Source organism: Passer montanus, unplaced genomic scaffold, assembly GCF_014805655.1.
Source record: "Passer montanus isolate IOZ18808 unplaced genomic scaffold, ASM1480565v1 scaffold76, whole genome shotgun sequence".
Taxonomy (NCBI): Eukaryota; Metazoa; Chordata; class Aves; order Passeriformes; family Passeridae; genus Passer; species Passer montanus.
The window spans coordinates 205,862-218,937 of record NW_024372813.1 but is presented as its reverse complement, the minus strand read 5'-3'; the positions used below and the strand labels follow the sequence as shown (position 1 = coordinate 218,937).

The window sequence follows — 13,076 nt, the reverse complement described above, 5'->3', positions numbered from 1 at the left end:
GCGAGTAAAAATAGCACTCCATCATTTTGTAAATAATAGCTATCTCCTCCCGGGCCGGGGAGTCACGAGCACTTAAAGGGAATTGCGGGAGAAGGGGGATGTCTGCCTTGGGGCAGGGAGATGGGGAGGGCTGGCATGGGGCACGGGGGAAATGGAAAGCCTGAAGCAGCTCAGCGACAGCTGCTGCTGCTGCTGCTTTGCACCTTGTGCACACCCGGGGAAGTGACAGACCCGCGGGTGTGCGGCTGCGGGGGCTGGAGCTGTCCCTCCCCTCGGGGCTGGGAGGGGATTGTGGGGGACACAAGCAGCCAGATCTGGGGGAGCAGGCTCCTGGAGGAGAGGGGTAGCTCTCAAAAAGCAGGCAGGTGTAGTAAGTGCCATGGTAACACCGTGGGAAGGGTGGTTGGTTTGCCATTTGCATTGCAGATCTGCCCAGCTGTGGGGGATGCCTGCAGCTGGAGCAAGGCAGGAGCAGGCTCTGTACCCAGGGGGAAGGGGCAGCCCTGCTGACCGGCAGCACCTTGCTCTGCTCTCACACTTGCTCCAAATTGTTCCTAGCAACATGGTTGTGCTGAAGCTCGGGAATAAACCGAGCTTATAAATGGGCAAAGCCCCCAGACAAGGGAGTCACCCTCAAACAAATGACTTGGGAACATGGCATGCCACTTGGATCTCTAAATTCAGTTCAAATACTGAACCTGAAATCTCTTGCTCTCCCAGTTTCATGTTTGCTCCGGGGTCTTTTTTTGCCTTCCTGGGGCAGCAGCTCAGCAGGGTGGCTGGAAAGGGCTTGGGCAGCCCACCAGGGCTCTGTTGGGCAGTGTTGTGCCAGTCCTTAGGGCAGCCAGACCTGGGCTCTGCTTCTGGCTCCAGCTTCCTACCTGAACCCAGCCCTTGCATTTTTGTTTCCCTGGTTATAAACAGGACTGGCAGCATCCACCTGCCACCCCAGCAGCCTTGAAGTCTCGACTCATGCCTGTTAAAAAATTGAATTACAGGGAAGGATGCTGCTAGGAAATGAAAAATGCCATTTTGTGTTCTGCAGCAGTTCTAGGGAAAGTGCCTACTCCCCTATAATGTCCTTAATTGTTAAATCTTTGGTGAGAACTGTGCAAGACAGCCAAGCTACAGTGTGAGCACATCCAAGGCTTGAACAGAAAATAAGAATTTCCCTGCCATGTCTCTAAGCAGAGGCAGGAGATGTTTTTCTCTCAGTTTTCTCTTGCTGAAAAAGCAGATGCAGTTTCATCTCATTCAGGCTCTGCGTGGATCAGTGTGAGGGTGAGGAGAGGGGAGGCTGCTGAGGCAGCTGCTGGTTTCTCTGCAGGTGGAGGTCTCACAGTCACAGAGCTGGGAGCAGTGCAGGTGCTCCTGGGCTGTGGGATCACAAGGGAAGTGAATCTCTGAGGCTGGAGCTTGCTCTGTTCTGCTGGTGTTTTACTTATCTCTGGATTTCCCAGCTCTGCTGAAATCCCTGCCTGCGTAGCAATGATTTAATTTCAGAAATCCCTCCGGATCCCAGCCAAATCCTGCCCTTAGGAGCACATATTAACAGGGAGGGTTCAGTCTGCTTTTGCCATGAGAGGTGCAAGAAGCTCATTTTTCTCAGGGCTGAGGGACATCACTGAGCCAGTGGTGAAGCCCCAGCTTGTCCCTTCTCTGGGTCCTGCATGGCCTTGCCAGGGGGTAAATCTGCAGTCTGGAAATGGGGGATTCTTTTCAGACACGGGTTGTAATTAGTTATTAATATTAATAAGTTATTAATAGATTATTGAAGTTTCCTAATGCCATTATCTTTGATTGGATTTACCAGTAGATTGAGGGGTCAGGAAGGGGTCTCTGGAGCTCTGTGTCAGCCAGGTTACAGCATGATGAGGACATAAAAGCTCATTTAAGGATTGCAGGATCATATCAAAAGGTGTCCAAAATGAATTCTGCCTTTTTGTCTTCTGCTGGCTTCCTGAATCCCTCCCCCTGTGCTTGGACCCTGCAGGGCACGTTGGAAGCACAGACCCTTCCATGAGCCCCCGTCCCTCTGAGCAGGGCACAGCTCATCCTGCCCCTCCCAGGGGCTGTCTTCCCTGGCCATGGGTGCCCACAGCTCCTGATCTGCCATGCAGAGCTGCAGAATGGATGCCCAGGAGGGGAGGGCAGGGAGAGTTTTGTGTTTTCTCCAAGACATAATGAGCTTTCTCTCGCCGCATGGGGTAGCAGAAGGAGCCGCGCACCACTAAATGTTCTCTGCTGTGTGCCTCATCTGGGGACTTGTTTGGAGGGAGGCTGAGAACACCCTGAGAGTTTCAGCCTCACAGAAGGGGCTCATTTTGTTTAGATTTCTGGCTGTTTCACAAAATGTACCACATACATATTTCTCTTTAACCTTCTTTTTAGCGCATCAAGATGAGATCAAGGGTTACTTATACAGCACAATAATATCAGCCATGGGCTGCATCAAAAGCTTCTCAGCCATAATAACTGAAGACATGTATACGTATATTTTAGCCATTAAGGAGAAAACCCTGCCAGAATGCATTATCTAATTTTGGGATGTAAAACTTTGAAGCACAAACCTAAGCTTCATAGTACTGCAAAATGACTCTCAGGGGACAGAAGGATTTCCATAACTAAATTAAACAATGGGCCGTCCAGGCTACTTGCAAGGCTGCTGCAATGGCCAAAATTGGGTCCTGTGCATAAAACATGAACTCTGCTTTGCAGCTTTAAATTGGTTCTTTCATTAGGAGAGCAGCTCCGAGCCAGCTAGTGCCACACAACAGCATGATCTATCCCTAAAGTGGGGAGGATTTATGGGAACTGAGTGCTGAACTCAAGGCAGCTCATCCATCATGTTTCGAGCACGACCCAGTGGGCAGAGCACAGGTCTGTAAATCTGGGAAATCGCTGTGCCTTGATTTCCCCACAAAGCAGGGTGGCAGCAGAGGTGTCAATTAGGAAACACGCCAAAATCCACGGAAGCCAGGAAGGAGAGCTCTGTGCGCACGTGCTGCTGGCTGTGCTCAGCACTCCAGGTGATCTGAAGGCATGTGGTTTAAACTGTCCCTGGTTTTAGCAGCCGGGCAGGCAGTGGGGCCCTGTGGCTTTGCAGGGGCAGTGAAGCTGCTGCTCAGCATCCGTGAGGGAATCTCAGCCCGGGATGCAGCGGCTGCACGTGACGGGTGAGCAGCGGCAGCTTTGTGAGAGTGAGGCACTTAGGAGAACAGCAAGCACGATGGCAGTAAAAGGCAATCAGAATATTGATTCTTTTTACATACAGATAAGCCTGGAGCTGTAACAAACCCAGGGTTCCCTAAAACTGCTGGAACATCGCTAGGCTGTTTATCTGGCTGGGAGACACAAAGGGATTTCAGATTAAAAAGGAGTCTCAAAGCATCAGGGCTTACCTCTGGGTTGAAAACATGTGGATCTGTAGCAGGGTGTGGATCATGCAGCCGCACAGATTCTGTAAATACGCATTGTGTGGGACAGATTTGTCCTCAGAGTAAGCGTGGGAAGCAGCAGAGCTGCACTGGAGATGAATGTGCCCAATTACCAGTGATAAAATCAGCCGTTGTTTGGGGCACAGAGCACGGTGCCGAGGGTTCAGCAGAGCAGGAATAAACACCATATAACAAACCTCAAAGCCTTGCCTGCACAAGGAAATTCAGCTCTCTAATTGCTCTTTTTTGCTTTTCTTTTTCTTTTTGTCCCAGACAGTGTAACTGAAGTCAAGACAGACATTTACGTGACGAGTTTTGGCCCTGTCTCGGACACAGACATGGTAGGTGTCTCACGGGGAGGGGTGGCTTCTCCTCTGCTGCTGTGGATGTGTCCCCCCCTCCTCCCAGGACAATATGGGCAAAAGTGGGATTTTCATAAGTGACAAGAGCTGGTGGTATCTCAGTGCCAGGGTGGACAGGAGTTGTTTCCCAGGTGTGCTTGGGCTTTTGGAAACCAGTTGATAACTGGAGGAATGAAGGTGCTCCTTGGGAAGAGGGGAGGATGCCAGAATCTGATCTGGTTTGGTGGCAGTGTCAGAGACAATGATTTACCATCAAACCATCCTTAATGCCTGAACTGAAGGGAGGCAAAAGAAAAAACAGAAAGAGCATGGACTGACTGCGCTATTTTGACATGTTCAGGGAAAATTATTAATGAAAAGGCCTGAGGTCTGAATTTAGGCTTGTATTCCCACGACAGTTTGTCTTCTAATTAAAACAGGACTGTGGAGCATAATTAATAGTGAAGTTTCTCAACAGCAGCTCGTATTCCACACGCACCCAGAGAAGGCTTGGCTGTGGGTGGTTGCCCAAGAGTTCCAGGGTGCCACGTGAGGACAGCTGTGCATTCAGGACTGGGCCCCTCCTGCATGCCCAGCCCCTGCAGTGCCCTGGTGCTGCCATAGCCCAGGCCAGTGGTGGGCAGTCCATGCCATGGAGGGAGCCCATTTTGGGACAGGGAGCAGGTTGTGACTGGCTAGGCCAGGCTGGAGCAGTGTTCTGTGACTCTCACAGCCCCTCCAGAGCTTCAAGGGTTGAATTTCCTGGGCCGGCATGGCCTGGACATCTCTCCAGCTGTCCCACAGCAACCCTGTGCTGGCAAGCAGAGGAGCTGGGGGAGAATAAAATCTCTGTGTTCCATGGAGTGGCTCACGCCATCACTCTAACCCATGCTGCTTTGGGAAGACCACTCCCTCCAGGGTAAGAAGTTAAGTTGATGTCAGTGTAATCAAGATTATGAACCTCATCTGAGTCCTCCTTCTCTCTCTCCTGCTTTCCTACCACAGCAGAGACCCATAATATATTCAGCAATCGTAGCCCTTGGGGAGTATCTGATAATTACTTCCAAGGTGGAGCATATTTGATTAAGGGAGTGTGTATAATGAACTGTGAAGAAAAAAATATGAGGTATTGAAAAGAGGAAGGTATTCTCTGCAATGTGATTTGACAAAATGAATATAAAATTAGGAAGACACTTAAGGAATAATAAATTATTTCCCCTCCGCGTGCTTTCGTTCCGTGTATTTTACAAATGCATAGCGAATGTGTTTTAGCTCTGCTGCTAAAAGTAAGGGAGAGAAACCCCATCTCCTCGGGAAAGGGGGAGAGCCTGCTCTGGGGCTTCCTTTCATCTCTGGAGTGGGGGAATCCCTCCTTCCTGCTGGCATCCTCCCGGTGCCACACTCCCCTCCCACGGCCGCTGCTCCAGCGCATCCCGGCGCTCGCAGAGCTGGAATTGTGGGATTGAGAGACAGGTAACGCTGCCCTGGGGAGAGGGAGAGCAGCTGCTTGCGGAGTGTGGAGGAGGAGGACGTGGAGACCTTTCCACTGAGGTGCTCCAAGGGACTCCCAATCTCTCTTTTGGTTTGGAGAGCAGAGCCTGGTCACGCCTGAGGCGCGCCCGGTCTTCGGGACTGAGTCCTTGCAACTTTGCCTCAGTCCCAAGGAAGTTATTCAAAAGAAAACAAAAATTGAAGGGGATTTATTTGTTTCATGGATGGACTCTGGGGACAGAGTCAGTCTTGATGTTTTCAGTCACTTCTGTAGGCAGAGAAGAGCATAACTAAGTGTGCTTCTTGGAAGGGGTGAGTTGGGAATAATGCTTTTATGGAAAGAAGCATAGAAAAGAGGGGAAGATTCTGAACATGAATTCTCTTTTCTTCAGGAAGGATTCCTAAGCATTAAAGAAGATAAGCAGGGCCTTGGACGTCATTAAAAATGTTTTGCTTCTTTGTCTGGCACTTTTAAAATAGAAACAGGGAATGAGAGAGCCCTTCTCCTGATAAGGACTTCTCCCAAACGTCCCAGGACTGCACACAGGCTCATTTCTTTGGGAAGAAAAATTTTCTTATCCCAAGAAATAACGAATTAGTGATCATTTCCATGAAGGGGTAAAATACCTTGTACAGGGCAGAGCCCTTGAGAATGTAGAATTTCTTCTTCCTTCCCCAGCCAAGATCCAGAAGGTTCATATTTGAGCAGGGGTGTTTCCATGGCCAGGGAGCAGGGATGGATTTATTGACAGAGATGTGCCTCCATTCAGCTGCCATCTGCTGCAAAACCTGTAGGAATTTCTCTGTCCTATAGGAAAGTGATGCACAGCAGTTTTTAAGCGCTGCTGAGAAGTGCTGCAGGAAAGAAATCACTCACAATGATAAGTTTGGTTGGTCCTGCAGCCTCCAGGAATGTGTAAATAAAGATTACGAGTCTGCAGCAGCAGGGGGAGTAAGCACAGTTGGGACAGGGAGGTTTTCCAAAGACCCCTCTGTCTCTAAAAGTGGTTTCTGAATCTGGATTCACTGAGTGAAGAGCTGGCTTGGCTGCAGGGTTTCAAAGAGGTGACTTCTAATTTCCCCAGCTGGAATTTGGCCTAGGAAATGGGTCTCTACACTGGTAGAAGGGGAAAAAAAAAAGGAGAAGAAAAGGGAAATAAAACAAGAAAAAGAAGAAAAAGGAGGAGGACGTGGAGACCTTTCCACTGAGGTGCTCCAAGGGACTCCCAATCTCTCTTTTGGTTTGGAGAGCAGAGCCTGGTCACGCCTGAGGCGCGCCCGGTCTTCGGGACTGAGTCCTTGCAACTTTGCCTCAGTCCCAAGGAAGTTATTCAAAAGAAAACAAAAATTGAAGGGGATTTATTTGTTTCATGGATGGACTCTGGGGACAGAGTCAGTCTTGATGTTTTCAGTCACTTCTGTAGGCAGAGAAGAGCATAACTAAGTGTGCTTCTTGGAAGGGGTGAGTTGGGAATAATGCTTTTATGGAAAGAAGCATAGAAAAGAGGGGAAGATTCTGAACATGAATTCTCTTTTCTTCAGGAAGGATTCCTAAGCATTAAAGAAGATAAGCAGGGCCTTGGACGTCATTAAAAATGTTTTGCTTCTTTGTCTGGCACTTTTAAAATAGAAACAGGGAATGAGAGAGCCCTTCTCCTGATAAGGACTTCTCCCAAACGTCCCAGGACTGCACACAGGCTCATTTCTTTGGGAAGAAAAATTTTCTTATCCCAAGAAATAACGAATTAGTGATCATTTCCATGAAGGGGTAAAATACCTTGTACAGGGCAGAGCCCTTGAGAATGTAGAATTTCTTCTTCCTTCCCCAGCCAAGATCCAGAAGGTTCATATTTGAGCAGGGGTGTTTCCATGGCCAGGGAGCAGGGATGGATTTATTGACAGAGATGTGCCTCCATTCAGCTGCCATCTGCTGCAAAACCTGTAGGAATTTCTCTGTCCTATAAGAAAGTGATGCACAGCAGTTTTTAAGCGCTGCTGAGAAGTGCTGCAGGAAAGAAATCACTCACAATGATAAGTTTGGTTGGTCCTGCAGCCTCCAGGAATGTGTAAATAAAGATTACGAGTCTGCAGCAGCAGGGGGAGTAAGCACAGTTGGGACAGGGAGGTTTTCCAAAGACCCCTCTGCCTCTAAAAGTGGTTTCTGAGTCTGGATTCACTGAGTGAAGAGCTGGCTTGGCTGCAGGGTTTCAAAGAGGTGACTTCTAACTTCCCCAGCTGGAATTTGGCCTAAGAAATGGGTGTCTACACTGGTAGGAAGAAGGGGAGGAAAAAAAGAAAAAGAAAAGGGAAATAAAACAAGAAAAAGAAGACAAAAGAAAGTCACAGGATCTTATAAGGCAAGTCTGTGAAGTCTTCGATTCAGTGATTTTCTAAAGTTGGCCTGGGGAACAAAATAACATTAAGACAATGTCATGCAAGTTTAGTTCTTTTTTTTTTTTTCTTGAGCAGATATAATTACCAGCACCCTGGCCAGATTCCATCTCCAGGATCTTTATTTTTGCCTTCTAAAATACCTGTGTAGCTGCACATAATGGTCTTTCTCCCCTGAAACTGCTGCATAGAGGTGGAGGTGCAGCAGGGCTACCCCAGCTCTGGCTGCTGTAGGCTGAGCTGCAGCTTCCCTGCAGTGCTCAGGAACACTGACATGCACATTTTGACATCACAGATAAGTCATTACCCAAAATGTGCTGAATCCCATCTACCCTTCACTGCTGTTAACCCCTTCTGCTTGTTGCACCACACTTCGTGTCACCCAAGGTGTGTCAAAACTCAGTTTGCTGCCACCTCTTGGGCCGAGTAAAACACAACTTATTTTTCTCTCCTCTCTCCCCAAAGGAATACACCATTGATGTCTTTTTCCGACAGTCCTGGAGAGATGAAAGGCTGAAATTTGATGGTCCCATGAAAATCCTTCCCCTGAACAACCTGCTGGCCAGTAAGATCTGGACTCCTGACACTTTCTTCCACAACGGGAAGAAATCTGTTGCCCACAACATGACCACCCCCAACAAGCTGCTGCGCCTGGTGGACAACGGCACCCTCCTGTACACCATGAGGTGGGTCTGCCTCTCCTCCCAGGGAATCCCAGGTCCTTCTGCACATGCAGGCACCTCAGGGTGCCTCACAGCAGGGCTTCTGCAGGCTTGCACTAACTCTTGTTATAGACTTGAGTCCTACCCTGCTGCTTTCCATGCTCTCCTTGTTTCCTACCTGTGGATGGTCACTGATCCTCAGCTTGGACATTTTTACAGGTAGATTTTCCCTCATCATTCACATTGATTTTTTTGCTTTTATGTGCCAAGGTAGATGTGTTGGGATCTATAGTTTGTGAGGTTGATATGCCACCTGGCTTAATTTTCTTCCTGACCTGTGATGGGATATGAATCAGGTATTCAGTGTTGGTATGGGAACATTAGGCTGGGAGAATTTGTTATTCTCCAGCAACTTGAGAAGAGATCTAAATTTGTTCAGCATGTTAGAGCAGAACCATTTCACACATCTAATGAGACCAAGCTTTCTTGTGACAACAATGGGGTTGTTTTTTCCCACTTTGTGGAATTAAAAAAAATCCAAATCTATGTGGTCGATGCACATCATTAGGGAAAAAACCCAACAAACAGCTAATTAAAAACTGTGATTTGGAGAAGCCAGGGTTGCAGGAGTCGTAGGTTGTAAATGAAACAACAAGCTGCTGATAAATGCACAAGAAAGATATTGAGTTGGTTTTGGCAAGGTGTAAATCTTTGTTTTAAAAAATTATTTTCTCTGTCTTCATCTCCAAGCCAATCCTAACTAATAACAGGCTTCATTGTGGATTCTGTGTGCTGAGATGCTGCACTTTCACCTCTGTTTTTGAGGACCAGGCAGAATTTCATCTCTTCATAGTTAAACTGGCTGTGAATCTACACGGTGTCAGCAAGTTTTAAGCCTACATTGATAAACAATGCCTTGCTTTTGTGCAGCAGTTCTCAAATATGAGCTAATCCTGCCAGTGCCCTGGGGGTTTAGGTCTCCACACACCAGTGATCTCACATTAAGGCAGATGGGGTAAATGAAGGGAAAAGCCCAACTTGACTTAAGGGCTCTGTTCTGCTCCCAGCTCTCTGACCTGCAAGTAGACAACTCACACTCCCCGCACTTTGTATCATTGTCTGACTGTAAAGCATTACAGGAGCTGCTGGCATAAGGCAGAAAAAAAAAAGACTCAATTTCAGAGCTTTTAAATCATTTCACTACTTCTTTATTCAGCAAACAGCCATTAGCTTCAGCAAGTTTTGTGTGACTAAAAAAGTATTGGATTTATTTTTCTATTCAGGGCTGGGCAGGTGCCAGGATGGCAGCAGCATCATGAGACTCTTGGGAATGAGCTTCTGGAAGAAAAGAGAGTCTTGGGATTTTTTAAAATAAACTCAAACCATCCTTCAGTTTAGCTTCAGTCTGCTGAAGAATTGGGGAATGAAGGCTCTCCTCTTACAGGTGCTCTTGTCCCCCTTAAATACCTCCCTAAGGCTTTGTCAGAGGTGAGGAGCCCACTCAGAGGCTGAGGGTTGGATATGAGACCTTTTGTCATGTCTTTTATTGCACAAAGCTCTTGTGCACAGAGATCTTTTCTTTACCCAGTGAGTGAAGCCCACGGGAGGCTCTGGGCAGCTCCTCCTGGAGCTGGGCATGTGGTTAGAGCTGCCCAGATGACCACAGCATGCAGGACTCCTCTGGGATTGCAGTTAAACACATCCAGGATGGGATGTCTGCCCTGGAGCATCTGATGATTCCCTTTCTTCCTCTTGGTGCTGCTCAGGACCACCAGGGTCTTTTGTGAGTGGGGTGTCAGAAAGGAAGATGCAAGGGCACAGACTGCAGGGCCAGGACCAAGCCTCAGGCTCAGCCACCCAAAATCTGTCTGGCTTTGCCACTCCAAACACTCCCACCTCAATTCCCCTGTCAAACACTGATGGTGGTATCACCCTCCCTTGTTAACTGCTTTGAAACCTCTCCCAGGGAAGGGCTGGAGGCAGTCCCTTGTTTTCTGTCCCAGTGATGCCTTTGCTGTCCTCCCCACACCCAGGGACGGGTATGTGTGTCCTCAAAGGAAGGAGCAGGACCTTAAAGCCAAACTCACACAGCTGGCATCCAGCAAAGTGCAAATACCAAAGGGGTGTCCTCCTCTCTGGGGAGAGAATTTGAGCTTCCACAGATTTCCAGTGCCTGGCAGCACTGCCCAGGTGATCTCTTGCAGGCTCAGTCCAGATTGATACCTGGCCATGCAGTTTGACTCCTGAGAATGTCCTGCTCCTTTCCCTTGCACTAGGCAATATCCTTGAGGGATCAGCTCTGCTGATGTGCAATTAGAGCCACGTCTCTTGCTATTTATCCTGCTGGGAAAGCCAAATTCTCTTAGTCAAGGCTTACAGTTATAGATGAACTTGCTCTGGTGGAACAGCAAGTCTGACACATGCATCCAGCAAAATTACACCTGTGTGACAATATTTATAGCTCCTGGAGAGAGCCTCTTTATCACTGACCAGAGCTCCCAGGAGCTGCACAGCAGCTGTAGCCGAGCATCCAGAGATTTCCTTCAGTCATGGCACATTCTCCTCATGGATCAGTGCAATGTCACAGTGCACAGCCCTGGCCACTGACAGGCCTTGGCACCTGGGCCACAAAACAACCTTTGTGACCTCTGCACTGAGCTGCATTTCTCTGCTCCCCAGGGTTACTGATCCCTCTGCATCCTCCCTGTTCCTCCAGCTGCCTCAGAGAGCACGGGGAGTGCAGTTTTCTTATGTAGCTCTGCCTCTGCAGTCTCTTCTTGCAGAGCTCCTGCACTGTCCAAGTAATTCACAAAAACCCAGCTATGGTCTCTAAACTCTGGTGTCAGACCTGAGTGCAACAACCTGGGAATTGTGCATGGCTTTATTAAGGAAGAGGCAAAAGTAGCCAGCCATCTCTGGGTGCACTCTGTCTCAGAGTGTGTGGGGCACACAGATAATGCTCTGGTTCTCCCCAGCCTTGAAGCACAGAAAACCAGTGAAAGTTTAATGCTGTGCTGATGGGATTCAGCTTTGTGAATCAGGCTTTAAAAAGCTCTTCTGCTCTTAACAGGGCCTGTCAGAATGGCGTGTTGAGGCTTTGTGGTTATTGTCAGAGTGGTTCCCAGACAATATGTGCTCAAGTTATGCACTTGGAGGATGTTTTCTTTACCTGTCAGGCTGACACATTCGCTGCATGCCCAAAGGCTCTGCCTCAAGAGCTTGTGCTGCTGAAGACAACGTGCAGTCCTTGGAAGGAGGCTCTGTGATCCCTCAGGTGAGGCAGAGCAGGAGGGACAGCTGAGCCCAGGACACGTGCAGAACTAGAGGAGCTGTGGAATCCCAGAGCAGATCCTCTACCTGCTGTTCCACACTCAGGGCTTTGGGCTCCCCACACTGCCTTTTGAAATCACAGAGCTTTGCAGTGTCTCTCCCTCAGCAAAGACTTTTTGGGGTGTCTTTACTGGCTGGGGGGTTTTCAGCCCCCAGGCAGGTTGTGATGGCTCCAGGCTTTGCAGCCCCCTGCCCACGATGGAGGACAGCCCAGCTCCAGCTCTGCTGGGCTGTATGGGCTGGCAGCTCTTTGTCTGTTCCCACACCAGGGCTGATCCCAGAAAACATCACAGACGGATCCAAGCAGAGCAGAGCTTGGCTGGCTGATAAAAACACAAGCAGGCAACAAGATGAGATTTGTTCCAACTTTTCCCTGCCAGAGCAGATCCAAAGACAAAAATGATCTGTTTTCCAGGTTTGGCTTTGTACAGACAGGCTTTTTTTAAGGAAACTATCCCAGGAGGGAGAAATCTTCAGAGAACACCTTATCTCACTGCATTTCTGCCATCATGGGCTGAAATCTCCAGGGGCTGGGGGAGGATGGAAAGTGAAATCAGTGCTTCCAGATCCAGCACGAGGATCCTAGGAGCAATTTGGCTTTCAAGCTGAAACCCCTCAATTAAACCTAACCTAGATTCTCCCACAGCCTAAACCGTAAACACTGCTCGGCCTGACTGTGGTTATTAATGAACCTCCTGGAGAAGAAATCAGGACAAAACTCCAGCAGTATCCCTGGCATAAACAAAGCCAGCCCTGCCGTGCAGGGTGCTGTCATGTTTTTGTAGCACTCACACACCGAGGGATTATTACATTTGCGTCCCAGAAACTGGGCTGAGATCCTGGCTCATCCTGCAGCTGCACGCAGGTAACGACAGGGGCTCTAATGACACATCAAAGGCTTTGCTAAGCTCCTGGTAACCATGAGAACGCAGCTGAAGAGGTTTGTTATCCCCTCAGCCCTGGCAGAGGTATGTTTAGCCTGATTCACGCTTCTTGCCATTGTGTTGGCGCAGTTCAAAGGACTTCCTGTGATTTTAAAAGACAAAAAACCCACAGTTTCTGTCCTGGATGTTCCACTTTCGGTGCCATTGTGCCAGCAAAGTGGAGAGAAAACACGAGGAGTTTGGGGTTTGGCTTCAAGACAGTTCTGCAGAAGTTGCTGCAGGTGCCTGGGACTGATGAGCCAAAGGCTACAACTGCTGGCTGATGTGATTTCTGGCAGCTTGGCTATTTTTTTAGGTGTTCTTTAGGCTTTCTAAAGACTTTTCAAGGCTGCTGGGTGTGAATAGCCCATCAGAGCAATGAAGCAAAACGCAGTGGCTCTCTGGCCATCAGCTCCTTGCACAGGATAAGGAGCAGAGATGAGAATTTCTGCAATAAACCCTTTCATCCAAATGCTGCAGAGGCTGTGGTAATTGTCTGGG

General features: G+C 48.6%; 1 protein-coding gene across 1 annotated transcript in view; it reads left to right on the top strand.

The window, feature by feature from the left end:
- The window catches only part of GABRA3 (gamma-aminobutyric acid type A receptor subunit alpha3), a 65,787-nt gene that overhangs the window by 34,280 nt on the left and 18,431 nt on the right, over positions 1-13,076 (top strand). The window contains exons 4-5 of the mRNA XM_039731225.1: positions 3,711-3,778; positions 8,126-8,346. Coding sequence (XP_039587159.1) covers positions 3,711-3,778; positions 8,126-8,346 — 289 coding nt within the window. The remainder of the gene's footprint in view (positions 1-3,710; positions 3,779-8,125; positions 8,347-13,076) is intronic.